The 24906-nt window shown below is 41.7% G+C and overlaps 1 protein-coding gene across 1 annotated transcript in view; it reads right to left on the bottom strand.

Annotated features, from left to right (window-relative positions):
• Nucleotides 1-24906, bottom strand: part of Spmip2 (sperm microtubule inner protein 2) — an 86045-nt gene that overhangs the window by 15606 nt on the left and 45533 nt on the right. Inside the window, exon 2 of the mRNA XM_034499679.2 lies at nucleotides 12035-12267. Within this exon, the coding sequence (XP_034355570.1) occupies nucleotides 12035-12267 (233 nt within the window). The remainder of the gene's footprint in view (nucleotides 1-12034; nucleotides 12268-24906) is intronic.

The raw sequence follows: 24906 nt of genomic DNA, 5'->3' as shown, positions 1-24906 counted from the left end.
GTCATTGTTGTTTGACTACAATGTTTTAAATAATTTGAACTAATAAATCAACTTTAAGTAAGCATTAAACACTGGATTTTTGTGAGTCTGTTAACTATGAAACCAAAATTGCTACTTTCTGTTGTGTATTCAAGTAGGATGCAAATTTTATTGTGGTTTTTACCAAGCTTATAACACTAGATAATTTTAAAATATAGGCAGAGAGAAACATTAATGCCACTAGATGCCATTTGTTAAGCCCTGCTGCAAGAAATACTAGGCCAGCATGATGCACACCTACCTCTTAATCCAGACAACAGTGCTCTGAGGGTTTGCTATTAAACCTGTGGTAGGCAGAGTTTCAATAGTCCCCAGAATGCTCATTTTCTAGTAAGCATACTTTTTTCCAGATATTCTATCAAATACTGATCCAGGGCATCGCTGGTGAGGGATTTTTAAGTATAGTCAAGACTCTAAAAATCCTTTGAATTTAAGAAAAGATTTGCCCAGTGTGCTAGGCTTGTAATACCAGTTACTTGGGAGGTTGAGGCAGGAGAATCATAATTTCTACTTCTGCCTAGGCTTACAGAGTGTCTAGTCCAGTCTAAACAACTTAGTGAGACCCTGTCCCCAAACACAAAGTTGAAAACAGACTGGAACGGAGCTGTGATATGGAGCACTTACAGAACATCATGCATGCGCTGTAGGTTTAATGTCCAAGTACTACACACACACACACACACACACACACACACACACACGAGAGAGAGAGAGAGAGAGAGAGAGAGAGAGAGAGAGAGAGAGAGACAGAGAGAGACAGAGAGAGACAGAGAGAGACAGAGACAGAGAGAGAGACAGAGAGAGAGAGAGACAGAGAGACAGCCTAATCAGAGCTCATACAAGACCCTAAACTTCTTGACAAAGGGGCTGTAAAGTTGAGGGGCATGAGACCTGAGAAAGATTTTCTTCTTAGTAGTTTTGAAGGTTAAATGAGGCGTGTGGTTAGAAGTTTGGGCCTTCTCTAGCTGAGAATGGCTCCTGGCTAACACATATCCCTGTAACCACAAGGAAGTAGAGTTGGCCACAACCATATGAGCTTGAAAGAGATGATAGTGATCCCGAAGCTCCCTGTCAGCTTTAGGAGACCTGAGCAGCAAATCAGCCATGACATCCTCAGACTTCAGACCTATCGCTCTGTGAGCAGATACATACTACTCCATTGCATTTCAGAATTTGTGATGACTTGCTACGGAGCAGGAGAAAACCAATATAATCTCCATTTTAGAAGTGGTAAAAATCAAGGTGCTATAAAAAATATTAGTAAACACACGTCACAGAAAAGGGGGGAGATAAAAGTTCCCCAACTGTATCCATTTAGCAGAATAATATAGTAGATTCTCCCCTAGGGCCTATGATCTATCAAGACACAGCGTCTTGGTCTCAGTAATAGTACCACACACGAGTTTCATCTTATGTAGCAGGCCTTAAATCTAATTTTAAACAGTGGTTGCTTACTCTCATAGTATTGCTGCCATTATTGCACTGGGAATATATCTTGCCTGGTTGGTTGTCATTACAGCTCACAGGGTTTACATTGGATAAGACCGATGAGTACCTTATTCTTCCGGGAGCACCCATAGCACCTTCCAGCCCTGTGAAAGCTAGCCAGTAGGAATGAACCTTCCAGGTCAGTACCAGCTTGTTTTATTCATGTTCTATGATTCAACTATGTGTTCTTTTTAGCGATAGGATCTTATTGTTAAGTTCCAGAGGGTAACCAAATACAATAGCAGGTCGATGGGACCCCTCCTAATAAACAGTCCCAAAAGAGGTAAACTGTCCCCGGTATAAGCTTTATATTTAACAGCTTTTGGTGTCTTGGTGGGGTATTGATCACCTCCTCCTATTATGGAATACCTCCATTTAAACCCATATATACCCCAGCACTAGGGGGGCAGAGTCAGGGGAATCTCTGAGTTTGATGCCAGCCTGCATATTTTAGGAAACTTTTATACTATTAGATTTCCATATGGCTTTTTCAAAGGTCTTTAATGTAAGTAATCATTGCCCATACTTCTTCTACCTTGTGTTCCTTTTCATGACTCAACTTAATCCTTCTACCTAATGATTCCTCATTCCTCTTCCGTGCCACCGGCATTCTTCCTTCTTTTTTCTTTTCTTTCCTTTCTTTCTTTCTTTCTTTCTTTCTTTCTTCTTTCTTTCTTTCTTTCTTTCTTTCTTTCTTTCTTTCTTTCTTTCTTTCTTTCTTTTTCAAGACAGGGTTTGGCTGTGAAACCCTGGCTGTCCTGGAACTCACTTGTCTGTATGCAAGGCTGGTCTCAAGCTCAGAGATCTGTCTGCCTGTGCTTCCTGAGTGCTGGGATTAAAGGTGTACTCCAACTCTGCCTGGCTCTGGTTTTGTTTGTTTGTTTGTTTTGTTTTGTTTTGTTTTGTTTTGTTTTTAATTTAACGTAACAGTTTCGTTGATTCTCAGAGAGTTTCACAATATGCAACCCAACCAATCATACTCATGTCCCTGTTCTTCCTTCTCCACTTCATCCCCTTGTGATCTCTTTCCCCAAAAAGTAATAGTAAAAATAAGAACTACAAAAAGGTCTCATTTGTGTTATCCACATACTCACTGGAGCCTGGTCAGTGGTCTTCCCCTTAAATACCACTGAGTACTTTCCATCCCTCACCCCTACCAGGTTCCATCCACTGTGGAGAGCCACACTTCAACATACCTATAACACTTAAGAGTCCTGTTCAGTGCCTTCTTGTTTAGGCTGTTTCTTTTGGAGGAGGGAGTACTTGGGATGGGAGTAGAGTTGTCACAGAAGCTTTCCATGTCCCTCTCTCTCAACTATGCCTCTGCAGTCATCTATATCACAGCAAAATCAGTCTCCTTGCTCTTCACAGACAGCAGGAGCATGGCACACTGACCTCCAGATGGTTTCTGCTGACAGCTCAGACTTCCAACATGGCTCCTAGGTGCATTGGGACCACAGACCCAGACAAGGCCCTTGATGGCAGCACATGTTCAGACATTACAATCCAGTGGCAGTGCAGGCCACTTAGATCAGTATGGCCCTTAGCAGCAGCTTAGCCCAGGGACATCAATATGGCATCAGGCTGCAGTACAGACCACAGACATCCACATGGTCTTTAATGGCAACATGGGCCGTGGACATTAACTCAGATCCCAGTTGTAGTAGGAGCATGGACCTGGTCATGGCCTTTGGCAGCAGCAGAGGCCCAGACATTACTATGGCCTCATGTGGCACCATTTGTATTCTTTGTAAGCCACATTCAGTTTTTGTTGTTAATTTGTTTTATTTTGAAAACAAAGTCTTGTGTAATCTATGCTTGCTTTGAACTTCTGAAACCCCTGTCTCCATCTTCCAAATGATGTAATCTTAGGCATGTACTGACATGCTTAGTTATACGTCATACATTAAAGCCATAAACATAAGTTTGACTCAAAAGGTGTACGTTTCGGTCATTTCTTCCTTGTGCTCTTCCAGGGAGACAAATGGGTTCCTAATGCATTCTGTCCTTCAAAATACACTAAGACTTTCTTTCAGAGAAAGACCAGACCCATCTTTGCTGGGGTGGTTCTGAGTGGTTAAATGGGTAACTGGCCTTCTGACATCAACCCTATATAGCCTAGCCCCCTTGGTGATTCCCATCAGAGCCTGAACCTAAGGAGATTCTACTTTTGAAGCTCCTCGGAGCTTCCCAAATCTCCATGTGCAATCTAACCACTGCAATCTAACCAAGCGCCTTGTTTGCAATTGTATTCACTCTTGAATTTGTCTAATGTGTTTGCTACTGCTGTTGATTCTGAAGCTAAAAAATGAGTTTCCCCGTTTAATTGTCCAATTAGCTCTACTTCTAGTGGTAAACCTTCCCTCATTGTGAAAAGTATTTTTCAAGTTAAGGTGGGGGGAAAATGTAGTTTTCAAGCAATTGTATTGAACTTGCTGGGAATAGAATGATTACTAATCTAATGCAACTTAATTTTTTTTCTTCGTGAATAACAAAGGCTGTGCAAGAGAACAAAAGCAATTTCAGTTTTTATGTCTCTTCATTTCAGCATCTACCCCATGCTAAGCACCAGGATAGAGAACTGAGTGGTACTGATACTGTCAGTAGAAAATCGAAAAGTCAAAACCAAATAAGCCACTGAAAGCCCTGCAGGGGCTCGGGACCACAGTGCCACACAAGAACTACTTTATAAACTGCCAACAACTGTCAAACCTAAGATTCACAGGAGAAAGATCAGTTCCATAATTTTTGAGCCAAATTTGAAGCGAGGTTAAATTAAATACTGGCCAAGATGATGGGCTCTGGCCAAGACCATTTCAGGATTCCCAGGAAAAGGTGATGAGGTACATTTTGCAGAGATTTAGACAGGCACACCCATAAGGCCTCTATATTTTACATCAGGTCTAATCAGGGCAAGCATATATCCTGACGTACTTCCTGCCTGGGTACCTCTCACCTATATGTGATCAAGCACACCAGGTGCAATTTGGTCACAGAAACTTGTTTAGAGGCGTGAAAACATAAACAAAAGTCTCCAGCATTTCAGAAAGTATCTGTCTTTGCTCAAGTTACGGGTTAGAGAGTTTTTGTTTCATGGATCTCTTAGGCACAGTAACTAAAACTTAACTTGGGCTCTTCCACAACAATGCCACAAAGCAAAGCCTCCCTCTGCCCACCTTGAATTCTTCCCTACTTGAGGGAGGTCCTGAAGCATTCATTTGCAGTACTCTGTGTGTGTGTGTGTGTGTGTGTGTGTGTGTGTGTGTGTGTGTGTGTGTGTGCCCAAACAGAGCTGGGACCACATGTATAAGGCTCTCTATACTTAATGAATTCTTGAATTTTTTCTTACACGCTTGGCTAAGGTTCTTTGGCTTGCGAGCTTCAATAGTGGGGAAGCAGAGAGAGTGCCACATGTCTGGTGTCATCTGCTCAACATTCTATGCATTTTTGTCAGCATAGCTGCGGTTCTCTGCAAGGATTGTGTGTGAGTACAAGAGGAAACTATCACTGCAAATTTATAATGCTTTAAGGATTCCCTCCAGTGACCTTAAGAAGACAGCATCAAGGCCAGATTTAGAAAACAGATGTCCTGGTCTTTTATCCATCTGGGCTTATGGTATTAGATCATGTACAAATTGCAGAATTCTTCAACAATAAACTTTTAAAACTTATCTGTAGAGTCAGACCAGTTTTCCTGGACCATATTCCAAGTCCATCAATCCTTTCTGAACTTCTTGTTATTATTCAATAATATGAGTCGAAAGTCCATGGGATGTACTTAATTTCTGACTTATATTTAATGATTAGTAGAAAAACTGTTACGTTAGAAATATGCTCAAGATACGTTACATCAGGCACTGTGTAGTACTTTAAGCTGTCCTTATAACTAAGGGAGAAAATTTCTTTACCAGCTTCCTATAATACAGGGCTCTCTTCCTTTGCTTTTTTTTTTCTTCCAATATATCCACATCATAATAAAAATGACAGATTAAAAGGATATATTTATTTTCCAAGTCACCAACAACTACCTGCAAATTCAGGTTTATCTAAGAGACAAGCCAAGGGCTGCTATGATGCCTCATTTCCAAATGAACTGCATTTTAAACTATCAGTTATATTTTAAAATTTTGCCTTAGCTGATATTAAAAATCTCAGTGGTGCTTTAATACGTGCGTACACTGCATAGAAGAGTTAAGTCATTTTAGGCAGACCCAGCTCTTCAAACGTTTCTCATCTCTGGGTGGTGAACTCTTTCAAAACCCTTTTCTGGGAGATTTGAAATAGCTATCTAACTTACTGGTATTTAACTCCAGCTCACCACTCACTGATCAACCCACTCCAGTCCGATCTCCCTGGGCCTCTGGTAATTACACTTTATCATCCTCTATAAGATCAACTCTTAGAGATTCTGCATGTGAGCAAGATCACTTGTCTCTCTGTGCCTGGCTGACACTGAGAGGTTTTTCTTCACAAACACAGGACGGGGCATGCATATCAGCTACACAGGATCAACTACATATATGTATTTTTTCCGGAGGTTCAGATTCATGCAAGACTTTATTTGAAAATTACTTTCTTCAATTTATTTGAAGAATCCTATGCATGCAAACGTTGTAAAACACAAACTATAGCATGAGGACAAATAGTGTGACTATATTATTTTCAAGGAAGGAGGAGGGTTTCTCCTCCCTCACATGCAGGCATGTTCACTAAGACTTCCTGAGATACCATGAAAGTATGTTACTGTAACTGGCACTTAGGAGTGAAAGGTGTCAATGCAATTGTTTTTATGTTAAACCACAAACTATTAGATGCAAATAATTGGACGATTTTGTAAGGTTGAGAACTAAACACTAGACATACCCATCTCAGAACAAAGTACTTCAAAGGCATAGCTGCTTTAAGATTTAAATTTTTTTTCTTGCTTAAAATTGTGTGTGAGAGAGATGCAGGTGTCCATGGAAACTGGGGGTCAGATGCCCTGGGGCTGAGTTACAGACAGTTGTTAGCTGTCTTTTGTGGGTGTTGGGAACTGCAGTACAGACTCAACTGCTTAGTCCCTGCAGAGCTGTCTTGGAAAAAAACATTTTTTATTTTTCTTTTATAACTTGGTTGCAAAGAGGGAAGCTTTATTATGCTTTTAAAAATCTCTGACTGAGGTTGTGCACTTGCCTAGAATACATAAAGCCCTAGTTTCAATTTCCAGTACCACCAAATGAGACTCAAGACTGGTGGCTGCTTTAATGATCATTCTAAATAAACCCAAAGATAAATGAGAATTTTTGGAGTGAGAAGAATACCCCCTAGTTCTGAATTTTAATGTTCTACATATTTGATAGCTCCACACTGGCAACATTTATTATTATTATCATTATTACTATTAATACTAATTATCATTATTATCATTTTTTGTAGTTGGATTTGATAAATGAGAGAATGATGTCTTACTGCACAGGGATAATGAGAGATGGGGTCATCTGCTGAGAATATCTTTCTAGCTTCTATAATACTACTGATAATATTTGATTTGTTTTGAGGAGCTATAAAATATTTCTTAGATTAAAATTTCAGAAGTAATCATGACCAAATTATTATTCCATCCACTGTCTGGCTGGTACCTATGAACAAATTATAGATGAGGTGTGCTGTGTGTAATGGTGTTGAGTGGGAGTTTGGGAGAACACTGGCAGAATATGGAGAAAAAGATACAGGCTTTCGCCAAAAAGGCAACTAGACCTGACCCAGTAGGACACTGGCCACAGGGTGTGCACATGACAAGTCAGCTGAAGCCCAGCCTTTCGTTTCAGTCTGCATCTTATTCTCTTACTGTGTGCTTTATTCACATGCCTCGGCTGAAGTCCTGGCTCTGTCAGGTACTAGCTGTGGCCTCACATAAAGAACTCACCTGTCCATACCACAGACCAAGCTGTCATAGAGAGGACCTCAGTGTGTCCTCGTTAACACATCAGTTGTAGGTATTTTCTTATTTATCGTTCCTAAATTATTCACTAGTGAGGAAAATGTCCAACAAACCAACCAATGTAGGATAACCTGAATCCATTGGCAATGAAAAACTTCAGTATCTTATCAGAAATTCATGCAAATGTCATCGAACTGACAAAAGAAGCCCCTAGAAGATGTTGTAGAATTCATGGTGGTTAAAACTGTGGCAGAACTATCAAAGCTTGGAAAATTTTTTATTAATCACATCACAAGTGAGTATACAGGTGGATTTCTGTGTTGTAAAACACAATGGCTGTAATATGTATTGCAGTGAACTGATTTAATGTTGTCTTGGGGATCATACCAATGAAGAATGGCTGACCAAGTCCAATGTGACATCATTTCTGTGGGGAAAGCAACTGACTTAAATCAATTTGTCATGAGGTCAGAGTGCAGGAGCAGAAAACGGGCATCAGGAAGCCAGCTGACCTTACTGACATTTGGGTTAAAGTAAGGCCGGGGTGGGGAGGCAGACCACTGGAGAGGCAGTCAGAAGGCCACGGGCATTGTTTCAATTGGCTCCATTTTCTTCGTATAGAAATGAAATATGTAGTTTGGCAGAGAGCAAATCCATTTAAACAAGAAGAATGCACTGCTCTTAAATCTGAGGGAACAGCAAAAATAATGGGCTTTCCTGATTGATTGCATATACATGTATATATGTGTGTATGTATGTATGTATATATATATGTGTGTGTGTGTGTGTGTGTGTGTGTGTGCATTACTATGATACTGTAACATACAGGATGCTAGGTAGAAATAGCTATAGTACACACACACACACACACACACACAGACAGACAGACAGACAAAGAGACAGAGACAGACAGATAGACAGACAGACAGACACACACACACACACACACACACACACACACACGCATACACAGAGTCATTCTGATGAGTTTTCACTGACCTCTACAGTATGGTAAGTGGCACTCAGCATGGAGGTTATTATCTTCCTGCTCAAGCTAGGTGATTTATCACATGATCCGTGGAACCCTCCTTTTGCTTCAAATAAGAGGGCTAGTTCCAGAAGGTGGCTGCCCCCAGGCACTGTTGTGGAAGTACCTTGGAAGTGCCTGAGCATCCTGGATACAGGTCTCAGAGCGACCTGAGACTTAAATTAGGAAGCACAGCTGCTGGAGCTATACACATCCAGCAAAGGTCTGTGTTAAAACTGCAGTTCTGAGCTATGGCATACAGTACGCTGAAGGCAGCCAGAAATGAAAAGTGGTCATTTTGATGTGGAATAGGATGGACAAAAAATGGCTACAGATGTTCAAGAAGTTGCAGGGAAACAAGGAATTGCCCAAATGACACCCACTATCCTCTATAAGGTGACCTTAGTTGATGCTACCACTTTCCTCTGATTATTTCCTGTCCCTCCAATCTCTCTCTCTCACACACTTCTTTCTTTCTCCTCTCTCTTCTCTGTTTCCCCTCCTTTGTCTCCTACCCTTTCTTCTCTCTCTTCTCTGTTCCTGCCTCTCTTTCTCTCTTTCTCTGCCCTCTCATTCTCTTTTGTTGAGACAAAGTCTAACTATGTGGCTCAGGTTGGCCTTGAACTTGTGATTTCCCTGCTTCAGTCTCCCAAATGATGGGATTACAGTTCTACAACATTAGATCTGAGTCCTTATACCTCATGTACTTTCAGCAGGTGTGTATACACGGAACTGCTATGTATACCGCCAAATGTAAATTCATGTGCTGGATATGAGTGGATGAAAGTAAATGGGTTAACAAGGAGTTGAAATCTGAGTCTAGACTTAAAACTTCACGTTCCATGCACAGGAAATCAGGACTGGGATTTGGAGGGGGAGGATTAGCAGGCCTAGTGACACACAAATCTTAACGGGTAGGTCAGTTGCGGGTGGTCCTTTGTTAACGGGTGCAATCTTTTTCAGTTAGCACATACTGTCATTCTCAGAATCTTTCCTTATTCTAAAAATATAAGTCCAGTAGTTCCTTTAAGGAAGTGTCTAAGATTAAAGAAAAGGAGGCCAGGATTTTAAGATGAGTAGGGGCCATGGGGTGGGGTCCACATGGGAGGAGCTGGTTGAGGGAAAAGGGAGGAACATGATATAATTCTATTGTAATTAAAAGAAAAGAAAAATGGACATTAACCATGCCAAAATAAATCATTCTAAAATTATTATTGTTGGATTGCAACTCCATAGAAAGAACAACTCCATATCAACTAACCCAGACCCCTTAGAGCTTCCAGAGACTAAGGCACCAACCAAAGAGCATATATGGACTGGTCCATGGCCCTGTGTACATATGTAGCAAAGGGCTGCCTTGTCTGGCCTCAATAGCAGAGGATGGACCTAATCCTGTAGAAACTTGATGCCCCAGGAAAGGGGGATGCTGGTGAGGGGGTGTGAGGGAGGGGTGGGTGGGTGGGGGATCACCCTCTCAGAAGCCAAGGGAGGGGGATGGGGTGAAGGACTGGGAGAGGGAGGCCCAGGAAGAGTGGGCAACATTTGGAATATAAATAAATAAAATAATTTAATAAAAAATAAAATTATTATTGTTTTTTAGTTAGTTCTAGAGAATGTACGGGGAGAAAATTGTTATTAAATGTTTATTATTATAACTTTATCCATTTCTTATATAAAGTTGGCTGTTGAACTTTTACACTTAAGAGTTAGTGTTAGATTTCAGAGCCCAGGGTAAGAAGACAAAAGGCAAAAAAGAAGACAAAGTCTGACCTCAACACACCTTTGGGGTGGAAGTGTATGAAGGGGAGGGAGCTATTCAGGATCTTACAGGAGTGGGCCTGGCCTTTGGCTCAGGAAAGTTGATCCAGCTCTGGAGAGTACGTGCACAGCAAAACATTCTTCAGAAATTTACAGCCCCCTCATTCTGGAACTGCTTGACCAAGCAAAGTAGGCTAACTTGAGAAACTGCCTACCTCAGAAAACAGTCTCTTCTGAGATACAGGTGTGGCGGACATGTAATTGCTGAGCAGCACAGCAAGACGGTCTCAGCTAGACTTGTGGCTTTCTGTGGCTGAGGCGCTGTATCAGTTACAACGTATTTTGTTAATGTCCGCCGTGCCTCAAAATGTGTATGGTAATTATTCATATAATGTGTCATGATAAGAATGTTTTACTGTATCGGTTGTATAGGGTTGGTATTGGTGGTGGTCTTTGTTGTTTTATAATTTTTTACAAACCCTAGTAACAGCTCCTGAGGGTCTCATGCACACTCTGCTTTTCCTGGTCTCCCACTGCATTGCTGGGTTGGTTGATTCCCTAAGGTGCTTGTTTCACTTGCTTGAGAATTGTATTAACTACTGGTTTCCTTGCCCTTTTTTAAAAAAAAAAAAAAAAATGAAAAATAAAGACAAAATATGAAAAGGCAAAAAAAAAAAAAAGCAATCTAACATTGTTATAAGACAGGTAGGAATTGCTGTTAAGATGGCAGGACTTATACAGAAAGCTTCATGGCTTAAAGCTTCTGCTAAGTAAGACCAGTTTCTGTGCAACACACACACACACACATACACATACACAGAGCACACAGTCACACCACATACATAACCCACACACAACACATATATACCACACATACACACACACCAACACAACACACAAATACCACACACACACACACACAGAGCACACAGGCACACCACACACACACATACAATACACGCACATACACCACACATGCATACACACACACAACCCCCACACAACACACAAATATCACATATGCACACACACACCCCACACAACATACATATACCACACGTGCACACACACAGTCCCTATACAACACATATATACCATACATGTACACATACACACACACTCCACACACACACCCCCACTATACCTCACAGGCACACCACACATGCACACACAAACAATTTTTTAAAAAAATCAATGTGAATAAATCTGGAAATTCTGCCACTGTGTAATACATCATCTGTGCATGGAAGGTGCTAGAGCCTGTCTGTGTATACACTCAAATTCTCAGACACTGCTTCTAAAATTCTCAGACACTTTCACTTCTTTCTGTTTTCGAGAGAAGTGTGTGGGCACCTGCCTTGGTCCACACCATCCAAGGTAACAAGACAAGGGTTCTAGACGGAAGAGTCCTGATCACCCACACAGCGTGCTCAGCACAGTGACATTCAAGATCTGACACTTTATGAAATTCGGCACCACCTTCTTCCTCCAGCCCACTCTCGGAGCAGTGCAAGTATGGGGACATGTGCAAATATCCCCGCACTCACGTGGCACTGGTACAGTCCCTACCCCAGCACAGAGCTTCACCTCCTTTCTACCTCTCCTCTCGTCTATTAAAAGGGCTAAAAGGGCAAGCTGCTAGTAAGTTTGTTAATCCCAACACTTACCTTCCTGCAAACCTTAAATGTAATCAATTTTTCTCAGTGTGATTAAGGACCTGGCACTGTCTATGATGCAAACTCACAATGAATTCAAATCACAACACAAGGAGCCGACGGAGAGCATGAAGCTAAGAGCAGTACCTGGATATGAAAGCCACTTTCCAGTCTTGATCTGTTGAAGAAACTGTACTGTGGTATCCCCCAACCAATTCCACCAGTGTACTCGTGTTTATATTTTGCCGGCAGGCTTCGGTTTGAAGCAGGCCTCCATAAATATCTGAGATCTCCAGTTTTCTCTAATGCTGGACGCTTTTCTCCTATATAAGCGGTATGCTGGTGAACTTTAGGCAAGTGATCTTTTATGTAATCTGGACCTTAAGGAGACAGAAAGAAAAGCATGTTTAAAACCTCCACGTTTCTCTCTCTCCACTCCTTCCCTCCCCCTTTGGGTGCAAGCACGCATCCGTAGACTCAGGTCTCTCAGCCCAGTTTACAAGGTCCTGGGGATTGAACCCCTTCACTTTCTTTTCTAAAACGCCTTTATTTCAGTTGTGGAATCAACAATATGGCACTTCTTCATGTTCCTAGGTGTGATTGATTATAAGCTCTTTACGGGTTAATTCGATAAGTCCTATTTAACAGCTGTAGAAGATAGTTGCTAACCCCTCATCCTAGTTTAAGATCGAGGAAAGGGAAGCATATAAAGACTGGTTCTCTGTTAAGAGTCAAAGCAAAGAAGCTCTCCACACCGGCCAGGCCGCCTTCAATGCTGCGCTCTTGATGGCCCCACTAAACTGCTTTGGTTGTAATTAGTTTTAGACACATTTCAATTCTAAAAATCCCTCATCCAAGCCACTTTGGCAAGAGCTAGCCTTCAGACACTGGGGTGTTTGCTCTAGAATAGGGCTCCTTAAATAAGAGTTCGAGCCCCCCCCCCAAATGTTTTAGAAACAATTGGAAAGTTGAGACTATGACTTGGTAGGACAGTTATACCAGACGTGCTGACTCTGGGGAGGGGCAGTTAACAGTAGCATTTTAAATGTAAAGCAAGAAAACCTATCAGTGAAATGAAAAACACAAACAAAAATCCCAGGTCCAGGCAAAGACCCCTCAGGTCTGTGATATGAAAGTTTCAAGGGAAGAGATGTCTTTGTGGAAGGATGCAGAATAGGTTGCAGAACAACAAGGGGCTGCAGTGCCTGGGAAGGGGCTTTAAAGTTCCAGAGCCATAATAGGTATAATATTAGGGGTGTACTTGGAGACACACAAAAAAAACTTCATTTCTGTTAGCGCAACAAGGCTTGATGGGAGACACTGCGGCCGAAGGCTGTGGCTCTGCTCATCCAGAGCTTGATGTTTGCAGAGAATGAGGAAGCTAAGGCTTTAGGCCAGGTGCCCCTGTTACTATGGGTTGAGTGTGGAACACCCTCCCTCCCCCGCCCTCCCCTCCTGACCTCCCACACAGAGGCTCCGTTGTTTAAACACTTGGTCCTCAGGTAGTGAAGGTATTTTGGAAGGCTCTGGAACTTTCTGGAGGTGGAGGCTCGCTGGAGGAAGTGGTTGAAGTTTTAGAGCCCTGCTCCACTTGCTGTCTGCTGTCTGGACTGAGGAGGACACACTTTAAACCAGCTTTGGCAGCCATGCTTTCCCTGCCAAGGTGGGCGGTGCCCTTCTTAAACTTAACTTAGAGAAACCCCTCCTCTCTTTAGTTGATTTAATCAAGGGCTTGGTCACTGCAATGTGAAACAATAACCAACGGAAGAACTTCAGAGCTTAGTCATCTCTGGAGGAATTCCCATGCCCTTCAAGGGCTGAAGAGAACTCTCCAGAATCCAGTTTGGTGGGTGTTTTTAGTTTCCTCATCGCCATAACTCCCCGAGAGGCACGCATACTCACCTGGGGTGGAATTAATTTCCCCAGTGACCGCGGTGTAGCCTCAATCTTATCTGCTTTGGGATTTCACTGGTAAAATATAGACCCTCCATGTTCCATCTCACAGCTGCTGAGGTCTCCTTTCTGTAATTGCCACAGGAAGCATTTAGCCATCTCTGAAGAGGGTCAAATACTGAAGAACCGAGTTGCCTTGCTGGATTGCAGACCAGTCTCTTCCAAATGTTTTATTAAATGCTGCTCCCAGGACTGGACTATGAAAGTGTGTTGGGCCAGGCCAAGGCCCAGGTCAAATGCACGTGGGAACAGGGCCTGCAATATTTACCTTGCAGATCGTCAAGAAAAGCAGACTTGGTGCCTGGATAGCTTACGGCAAACAAACATGCTTCTAATTATAGAATCAGAGTTGGGTTTTTGTTTGTTTTTGTTGTCTGTTTGTTTGTCTGTTTTGTAGAGGTCACTTTCATCCATCCCACAGCTGCTGAGAGGTTTAGGGAAGTAATAAATAGCCATGAGTTTCAGTTATGGTTTTAAAAAAGTGGGGCTTCAGGTGTAGCTGAGTGGAAGAGCTTTGCCTACCATAGAGAAGACTCAGGGCTCATCCCCTGCACCATAAGAAAAAGGACATGGTTGTGAGGTTAGGTTAGGTGTGGTGTGGTGTGATGTGGTGTGGTGTGGTTTGGATTCCAGTGCTTGGGATGGAACTCAGGACCACACACATTCTACCACAAAGCCACACCCAGTTGAGAATACACCATTGAGTTTAACTGCAATAGGTAGAAATCCTGGCTTTGTCCAGAGCAGGCTGTGTGACACAGGGAAAGTCACCCTGTTTGTGCAATCTCAGGCTTTGTCTCTGTAGTGTTGCCCCCTCCCAGAAGGAGAGGGAGAATGAGTCTTACTAACACAGTGTGTAGCTGAGACTCTGGTGCACATGCCCCTAATACGCATTCTTATTTGTGAGCCTTTTTAGCTTGAGGCTCTGTCTAACCCATTGCCGTTCTTTATCTGTATCTTGGGAACTGATGGAATTATTAATGATTGTGTGTGTGTGTGTGAGTGTGTGTGTGTGTGTGATTTTCTTATTCTGAACAAATTTTAAATCCTTCCAAACTCTTTGAGATTAAAGGCCATCAAAGATTTTCTGTAAAGGCCTCAAAGGAAATTGTTTTGGTTTCTCTGCCCCATTAAAATCTGTTTCTTCAACTCAATTCTACCCTTGTAGGTCAAAAGCGGCCATGAGGAAACAGGTACACAATAGCTATTCATATGTTCCAATAAAATATTATGAGAGGGGCTGGTAACGAGCCCAATTGGTAGAGTGCTTGTCTATCATGCACGCAGTACTGGCTTCCACACTCAGCACTGGAAAACCTGGGTGTGATGGGATGGAAAATGAACATAAAATCCCAGGTAACAGAGGTGGAGCCAGGAGGAACAGAAGTTCAAAGTTATCCTTGGCTACATAGGGAATTGGAGGTTAGCTTGGTTATATGAAAAAGACCTTGTAACAATACACAAACACACACACACACACAGAGTCACACATAAATCATGCACTGGTGCACATACACACTTTATGGTGCTCCCAGCTTTCAAAGTAGAAGCATCTGGAGGTGAGCTAAGCTACACAATGCACAAAATGTTCATCCATCCGTGCTGAATGGATGGTGGAGAAGTTGGTCAGGACAGCAATACAAAGACAACTGCTAAAGTAAAAGCAACCTGGCTGGCTCTGGATTCCCACCATGACAGTAGTTTACTAAGAAAACCTCTTCAGCAATGACCCAGTAGACTCGAAGGGAGGCTTGGCACCTCACAAGTTGCTCATTCCACCCACAAGCAAGTGAAATAGGAACAACTGGAACAACTGGAACAACTGGAGCTGGTCCCCAGGAGCAAAGTCACAGAACTAATATAGGACAGTCCCTTCCAGGACCTCTTACCTGGAAAGTCCAACCAGAATCCTCTCACCCAACGCAAATTCCGGGACAGGTCATCACAGGGAAGTTTGGAAGAGGAGTCAAAAGAAAATATTTCTATTTCCCTCTATTCCTTTTTTAATCTTCATGTCTTTAATACATTTGGCTCTATTCTGAATTACAGGGTGCGGTATTATGTGTTGCATTATTTGTTATTTTATTTTTATCTATGTGTGTGCCAGTCATGTGCATGTGCCATCCATATTAGGTTCTCATGGAGTCCAGAAGATGGTTTTGGATCCCTTAGAGCTAAAGTTACAGGGGTAGGTGCTGGGAGCCAAATTCAGGGCCTCTTGGAGAGCAGCACACAGTCTTAACCACGGAGCTAGCCCTACTCTTGTTTCCATGTAAAAAACAAAAGAAAGAAAGAAATGTCTCTTTCCAGGGTCTAATTTCTCTTGCAACATTTGTGAAGTAGCCAAAGGTAAATTAAAAGGATTGTTTCAGTATTTCATAGAGGTTATTATGTTTTTGATTTTTTTTTCTGATGAACATCAGTACACCGACTCACCTTACACTCTTCTGTATTAGTTTGTAAACTCACTATTTTAGATGGCATATTGTTTTGTTTTGTTTTTTTTTAACTAATGTTAAAATTTATTTAGGACCTTTATTTTTGAAGATCACAGTTTTTTCTTTTTCTTTTCTAAAGTTTTATTTATTTTTATTTTATATGTATGAAGAGTTTTACCTGAATGTATGTGTGTGCATATCTGATGCTCTGGGCAGCCAGAAAAAAGATGCCCTGGAGCTGGAGTTACAGATGTGGCTGTGAATCATCACATGGGTCCCTGAAATGGAACCCAGGTCTTCTGTAAGGGCAATAAGCACTCTTAGCTGCTGAGCCGTTTCTCCAGTACCCAGAAGAAACCTTGGATTTTTTTTTTTTTTTTGCCTTTTGTTTTTGTTTGTTTGTTTGTTTCTTGTTTTCTATTAAAAGCATACTCAGTCAGTGTTTTTGGTGAAACATTCATTTTTCTTTCTGATTTCACCAACTTTCTAAGGAAAATCAACATGATTGTGGTTAAGCTTTATCAGATTAAGCTGTTGTAAAAAGCATGTTGGCATGCAGAAATTTAAGTCAATTAATTCGATGTCATTTATATCCTAGACTAGATTTAAAGGCTATGGGGTCTAAAATTTTATAGGGTAACAAGATTATAGTTGTATATAAACTTCATTTGCTATGAGACATAGTGTTTTTTATTTTCTCACAACCATTTAAGAGAAAGCAAAAACAATTCTTGACTTCTTGGTAAGTTTTGGCTCTGTGAGTTGGTAAAGGAAGAGTGTCAAGTTATAAAAAAAAAAAAAAAAAAAAAAAAAAAAAAAAAAAAAATTACTGTTTCAGAGGAAGAGAAGAGCTTTGGAAATCCCTGAAAGGAGGTAACAGGACAGTAGGAAATTGCAAAGAAACAGAAGGATGGTATGCAGAAGAGAAGGCAGCTAGCCCTGGGGTGCCTGGCAGGGGAAGGGAGGCAGAAACTTATGCAAAAGATAAGCCACATAGCTCCAATGAAGTCTGTCAGTCCTATGCATGCGACAAGCTCATAGCTTGTCCCCCAATTCCAGTTAGAAATTTGCAGAAACAGTGACTTCCCCTTTTGGATGGGTGACCAGCAGAAATGTTCCAGAGGCTCAGATGGCTGTGGCCAGTGGCCATCTTTAGAAGGAACCTGGTCTACCATGAAGACCTGAGAGAGCAGGGACCAGTTGGAGAGGCAGGATAGAAACCAGTCCTGAGGGAGCAGTTATGCCAGGTGAGGAAAACCCAATGCTGCCAAGCTCCAAAGTGCAGGCAGCAGGAAGCTTGCACCAGACACTGAAATGAATAGGGATAGATAGCCCTCCCCTTGGTAGCCTGGGGTAGATGTCATTAACTGAGAATCACTATTCTGTTTGCTAGCCCCTGACCCCAAGGTCAGCCAGCGGACAACCTCTACAGCCTCCTGTCTGCATCACTGTACTTCAGTCTGACAGCTGTTGATCCACCAGTTGTAACCTGTTGCAGCCGTTGCTTTTTTCCCTTGAAACTCATTTGGGAGATGGCTTCTTGCTGGAACATTCACTACCCCTGAGGTTTCGCCTGAAAGTCTCTGGAAGGGAGAACCTGCTTAGCCCAAGACTATAGAAATAACTGGTCACCGGGGCTCCTGATACACAAAGAAGGGGGACCATCCAGTGGAGACAGCTCTGACAGACAGACAACAGACACTTGTCCTGTTCAGGCTTAGCATAAATCATAGGAAAGACAGATGCCACCAGTTCAAATGACTACTACCTACACACCTGCAAGTTTCCAATTTTCAAGGACGCAGAAAGAAGCTTTTTAAGCACTGCATTTATTTGTTTTTCTTTTTGTTTTTTGCCCCTTCTGATGTGATTTTTTCCTTTGCTATATTTCAGAGGTTTCTCTTTCTTTCTTTCTTTCTTTCTTTCTTTCTTTCTTTCTTTCTTTCTTTCTTTCTTTCTTTCTTTTTTCTCTGAAGACAGGGTTTCTCTGTGTAACAGAGCCCTGCTAGCCTCAAACTCACAGAGGCCTTTGCCTCCCGAGTGCTGGGATTAAAGGCGTGTGTCACCACACTCAAAACAGAAGTTTTTTTTACTTTTTTTTTTTTTTTAAGTGATTTTAATCTCAGCACTCAGGTGGCAGAGGCAGGTGGATCTCTTGTGAGTTCGAGGCCAGCCTGGTCTACAAAGCAAGTTCCAGGACAGCCAGCGCTGTTATACAGAGAAATCCTGTCTTGAACCACCCTGGCCTTCCCCCCCCCACCCCCCCCCCAAAAAAGAAAGAAAAATGCCACTGGGGAATGTTGGCCCCTTGACTTTCTTTGGTTCTGAGCAGCAGGATGTGAGCACCCTGCTATGGTACATATTCCTACCATGAATGCGCTGTGCCACAGCAGGCTCAAAGCTTCTTGGACGAGGGCCTCTCTGAGCGAAAATGTTTCTCTGTCTCTCTCCTTTCCACCTGCCCCACTCTCATCTCACTATATGACCCAGGTTGACCTTGAACTCACAACCCTCCTTTCTCAGCCTCTGAAATACTATTCCTTTCTTCTCTTTGAGTTCATTTGTCTCGAGTATTTGTTATAGCAGCAGGAGCCTGGTTAATGCTACTTTTTTTTTTTTCTGTAAAAAGTCTCCAATCTTCCAAAGTCCAAGTTGGCTTCAGCAGACGGTCTTCCTCTGTACGCTTCTGGCTGTAACAGCTACGTCTTATTTACCTCTGTTAATTTCTTCCCCTTTAGGTCAGGCTCTCGCTATGTATCCAGGCTGGCTTTAGATTCTTGGGTTCATGTGATCTTGTAGCCTCAGCCTCTCAAACTAACTGGGACCATAAGCAGGTTACCATGCCTAGCTGCGTCACTGACCATTCTTAATGGTCAGCACATTCCATTGAGACTGAAGATAAATGTCACAAGAAAATAAGTGCTTCTTTCAATGCATAATCTAATTTCAAGACCTGACTTAAACTTTCCTATTCTGACAAGATATTGAAGGATAAAGTCAAAAGAATGTTTTTTAATTACATGCATTCATGTATTCTTATGTGTATAACCAGCTTTCCTCAGATATCATTAACACATTGCAGTATTCACCCTTTAAAAATATGTAATTTTCTGTTTCTTTCCTTTCATTTGAGACAGAGTCTGATGTCCTGGGACTCCTATGTAAACCAGGCTGATCTTGAACTCACAGAGATCTGCCTGCCTCTGCCTCCCAAGTGCTGGGTTTAAAGGTATGGACCACCACACCTGACTTACATAGCTTTAGGTAATGCAATTGTGTTCTGAAATGTGTGAAAGCAAGTTATATGTAATGAATATCATTTAGTATTGTTGAATTAATAATGCAAGCACTATCAGCTTATGTACACCCTTAAAATGCCACTTTGCCTAGAATGGCAGTGGTGGTGCATGCCTTACAGACAGGCTGCCCACCCACACCCATCTCAAACTTTGCTAAGTAATTATCAAATGGCTGGATAGATGCCACGAGTGTACTTAGAAAGAATTACAATCTTTAGATATTCTACAACTTTATATTTTTAAAATACGTAGCACAGGATTTCCACTACTTTAGGTCTAGGGTTATTAAGTGGAGTGAATTGCTCCATCAAGAAGCTTAAGAAATATTTTGGAGCTGTTACAAGAGAGTCAGAGATGCTGTTGCAGTCCAGTGGGTAGACACCAAGAGCCAGCAAAATGTGCTATGGAAAGTTCTTCCCCAGCAGAATCAGCTGGCCCCAAGTGGCAACAAGCATGGCTGAGAACCCCTACTTGAAACTAATGCATGAGGCAACACAAAGTGCTATTCAAGGAGAATGTGGTTGGTTAGAGACAACAACTTCTACAACAACTGATTGTAAGTTGTAGTGCTTTTTCAAATCAAGAAGATAGGGTGGTGAAGTATTGCACAGGCATTCAGAGAGCTGGCTTTGGAATCAGAAAGACCTAGAATGCAATCCAACCAGCTCTAACAAGTTGGAGCTTAGGCTGTTAACTGTAGAATCAACACCTGTAGAAATGTGAGATAAAGCCCGTATCTAGTCTGAATCAGGCTTTGGCTTCAAACCTCACCACTGGGGGGGAAAGTATCACACACACACACACACACACACACACACACACACACACCCATCAAGTCTTAGAAGTGCTTTGCGAAATATTAAATGAAGAGAGGTGGCTGTTATTCAGGGAAATCACAGTCAAAAATAAATTTTAGAAATGAATACAAATTTCTTTTATATTTAGAAGCCAACATAGAATGTGTTATTTTGTTTATTTGTTTTGTTGTTTTGCAAATAAACAATCTATCTACACACCTGGACTTCCCAGCTGCTGTGTATTCCTATTATGAAATTTCCCTGTCCTTGAGTCATGTGCCCCCCCCCCTTGGAGTTTGAGTGTCTTTGCTCCACCTCACAGACCCACACTGCAACTCCTTGTGAGATTTATGAGGGAAGGCTGTTCTCTTTTACAGCTTTCATATAGAACCTAGGACCATCAGAAACAGCACTACCCACAATGGACTTGTGCCCTCTCCCATTGATCACCAATTAAGAAAATACCTTCTAGAAAGCCCACAGCCCCATCATATAGAGGCATTTTCTTAATTGAAATTCCCTCCTCTTGGATGACCTTAGCTTGTGTCAAGTTGACATAAAACTATCCAGCACAATGATGTATAATTGATATATGCCAACAAGCATTTTAATATTAGTCTGAGAAGACCACGTACCACCCACACACACACTTAGCAACTACTGCTGCTCAGGCAGACCCCAGCCTTGATCAGAGAAACAGTGGAAAATACTGAAAATAAGTGATGATTGTGTGCTCGGTACGAAATGAGATGGGTACATCACCCTCCTCTCAGGCTCAGGGGAATTCTGGGGATGAGGTGACAAAACAGTGTGAGAATGAGAGCTTTAGAATGACGTCTTCCAAACATGATGTTGACACTGCATGCATAACTCACAGAAACTGTGACTACCTCACGAGACCTGCAAGAGATTGGGGTCATCAGCATTCCATCACGGAGAGAAGAGTGCCTTGGGAGGCCCCGCCTCCCTCTGAGAAGCTACACCTATGCTCATGTGAGCAGCCTGATTAAATCGGCAAGTCACACATTCACACATACTAGGAAAGGAGACAGGGACTGGTTGGGGGAAAGAAGGTGGGTGAAAAGGGATTGGGAACAACAGAACTGTGATGAGGGAAAACACAATCAAATACATTAAATCCATGGATGCAATTGCCAAAGAAGACGCTCAATCTTTGTAAGTGACTTAAGAAACAAAAGAATATTTGGTGACACGTAAAAGATCTGTGATATAGATAGAAATTTCTGATTTCTAGGCCAGGGTGTGGCTCAACGGCAGAACCTGTGCCTTGCACGTATGAAGTCCTGGGTTCCTCCTTCAATACTAGAGCAAGTGTTGATTCCAGCACATGTAAGTTAGGTTACACTGGAAGCCAGCCCTGCTGTGCTCTGAATGACTTTGTCATTGTGCATGACTGTACTGAGGCTATAGCTGCATAGGAATGGTCTAGCCTGCAGACCTGAAATGGTTGATGTGTGTCCCTTACAGCAGAGTGTGCATCTCTGCTTGAGACATACAATACACTGTACAATTGTTCTCTTTCTTGCATTTTGTAAAAAGAGTTACTTCATATTCTTTCACTATAAAGTAATGTCCTCAAGTATAACCATACAATCAGCAACATAATTATAACATAGCAACAAAGAACCAAAGGGGAGAGGTACTGACGTCATCCAACTTTGTGCATTTGTAGAAGGTGATGGTAAGGGAGGTGGCAAAGTCTGCTTGTGTGCGTCAGGAGTATTTCCCTCTGGGTCTTGTAGCTGACTACCTAGAGGCCAGTGCCCTCTTTTCAACTGTTAGATAACCTCATTGCAGTTGGGTGTTTGCCTTTACCTCACAGGCCTCAGGGTTAATCCTGATTCACACCAGCCCTGTCATCAAGATTCTTATGATCCTGTCTGTACTTGATTTTTAGAAAGAGATGAATAACTCAACCATAGAGAAGACAATAGAGAGGAATTTATCTGGGATTGTTCTAGAAAGGACGTCCTTGCTGATTAAAAACAGACACACAAGATTAGGGTGTGGCTCAGGGATAGAGTACTTTAATAATGAAAAACCTGCTGGCCTCCATGTTAGGCTTGAAAGATATCTTATAGTGAAGACAAACTAAGTTCACTACTGTCTGTGATCAAACCTCTGTTTCTCAAGGATTGGGCTATGCCCCACCTGTAACCTTAACTTCAAATGGTTCTGTACTGCCTGTTCCTGGGATGCCAGTCATGTTTCAAACTTTGAAACATGTTTGAAACTTTGTTTCAAAAAGTTCTTTATAACCATCTTCATTTCAAAAGGTTATATGACCACCCATGACTACCTTGTTATACCCACTGTGCAACCATGTTGTTGTTTCAACAGGCTGTTAGAACTAACTTGTTTGTCTGCTCTTGTAACCCCACCTATTTTGCTAAGCCCCCCATTTGAAACCCCCCTACCCTCAGCTATAAAAGCCTTGTCTTTCTCACATCCAATGCTGACCTCTCCAACCCCACCTTAGGGTGAGGCAGCCTGTGCATGCAAATAAAAAAGCTTGCTTTAATAGATTGTTTTAATTAATTTGGCCATTATGTTTTGGGTCAGTGGTCTTTCTCCTCCCTTCTTTGGGATTAACAATAGTGTGTAATGTAATGTCTTTGTGATAGTGAGGGCCCTGCCGTGAATGTAGCCTGGTATCAAGGCCACTTCCATCTGTTCTGAAGAGCAGTAAACATTTCCAGTAGGATGGAACATGGCCTTTTTATGGAAACCCAGAAAAACAAAAGCCACGCCTTATCAAATTTTGCTCACATTGACTGGGACCAGGTACATAGCAATGTGTTCTCAACACTACTTGAAACAGGCAACAACATCACGTGCTATCTCTGACACTTTGTACTCAGAGTTCCAACCTGTAATTCTGTGCATGCTTCTCTCATCAGCTTTCCTACTGAAGTGCTTTGACCAGAAGTTGCTTAGCCTAAGGATCCTCAAGAAGGTTCTTTGTTTGAGAGAACTTTAGTGCACAGCAAAAGGTTTCTGCCTGACATTTGCTTGACTGGTTTGATTACTGATCAGTGTTAGCATGCATCATTGTGTGCATTAGAATTCACTTCACATCCCACCTGATCCTTGCTTTCACTGGATATACCTCTGTAATTCCAAATTATGCCCATATTGTCATCTGATTCTCATAAAACCTTATTAGAATCTTCATCTCTACATTCCTCTGGGTTCCTTCTTATTTATTTCTGTAATTTGTTCCATTCTGGTGTTTTGGTACTGAACTGAAGGCCTCCTGAGGCAGAATTATACAATGATGGTGTTTCCCTATGATCTCTTGTACTTCTCTCTCTTTTTAAAAACCAAATGCCTTCTTTGTTGCCACAGATTTTCTTTGGAATGTTTCCTTTGTTTCAGGACTTCTAATAACCAATCTTTAGAAAGGTGGTTGCTGGATGGAAAATACTTTCATCTATGTTACTTTTTCTGAAAATACCTTCCATTTTCCTTAATCTATCACAAAGCAGTTTAGCTGGGTATAGAATTCTGGGTTGATAGTTTTTTTCTTAAGAGAATAAAAACAAGTGGAGCAAACAAAATGCTCCACTTCCTTCTGGCTGGTGGTTGCTGATGAAAATCTTCTCATTTGAACTGTAGCTCCCTACATACAGGATTAGAAAAAGCATGCCCATCCTCTGTAAGGAGGGCACCACAAGGAATGCTACCTGCATCTCTAAGTGTAATGTAGGAGTGGAGAAGGGTTTCAAGACAAATCTAGAATTCTTCTTAACAATGGAAAAGGAGATGATTACAAAAAAGCATCCTGAACAGTCTCTGTATCAGCTCTTATATCCAGGTTCCTGCCTGTTTGAGAGAGTTCCCATCCTGACTCTTTCAGTGATGAACAGTGCTGTGGAAGTGTAAGCCAAACAAACCCTTTTCTCCTCAAGTTGCTTTGGTCATGGTGTTTCCTTTTTTATTGGATATTTTATTTATTTACAATACAGATATCATCCCCTTTCCCCATTTCCCCTTCCTAGAACCCCCTATTCTATACTCCCTCTTCCTTTATGCTTTTATACTATTTTGATTACATGCATGTATTAAGGTCAGTTCTAGGTTGAGGGTCTAGCAAACACAATAGATGCAAATAGTCAAGGAACAAGTAATACAATAAACACAAATAGTCAAAGAAAAAGCAAGGTATTAAACTAAGTTACATGAACACTCCCATGATCACTGTTTCTAAAGGCTTATTAGGATGACCAAAGTATCTGAGCCTACTTCCATATCCTAGCCCAAGGTCATTTTCATGTCTGAAGCCTACTTCCTTGTTCTAGCCTAAAATTTAGATTCCTGTCTGAAATTACTTCTTTGTTCTGGCCTAATATTTAAACTCCTTCCTGAGATTACTTCTTTGTTGTAGCCTACAATTTAGACTCCTACCTGAAATTACTTCTTTGTTCTAGTCTAATGTCAAATTTCTACTTGAAGCCTACTTCTTTGTCCTTGGCCAATGTCATATTCCTGTTAAGGATCCCCTTTTTTTG

The sequence above is a fragment of the Arvicanthis niloticus genome, chromosome 4 (genome assembly GCF_011762505.2).
Source record: "Arvicanthis niloticus isolate mArvNil1 chromosome 4, mArvNil1.pat.X, whole genome shotgun sequence".
NCBI classification, from domain to species: Eukaryota; Metazoa; Chordata; class Mammalia; order Rodentia; family Muridae; genus Arvicanthis; species Arvicanthis niloticus.
The sequence above is the reverse complement of the archived record's forward strand: the minus strand, read 5'-3'. Positions and strand labels throughout refer to the sequence as shown.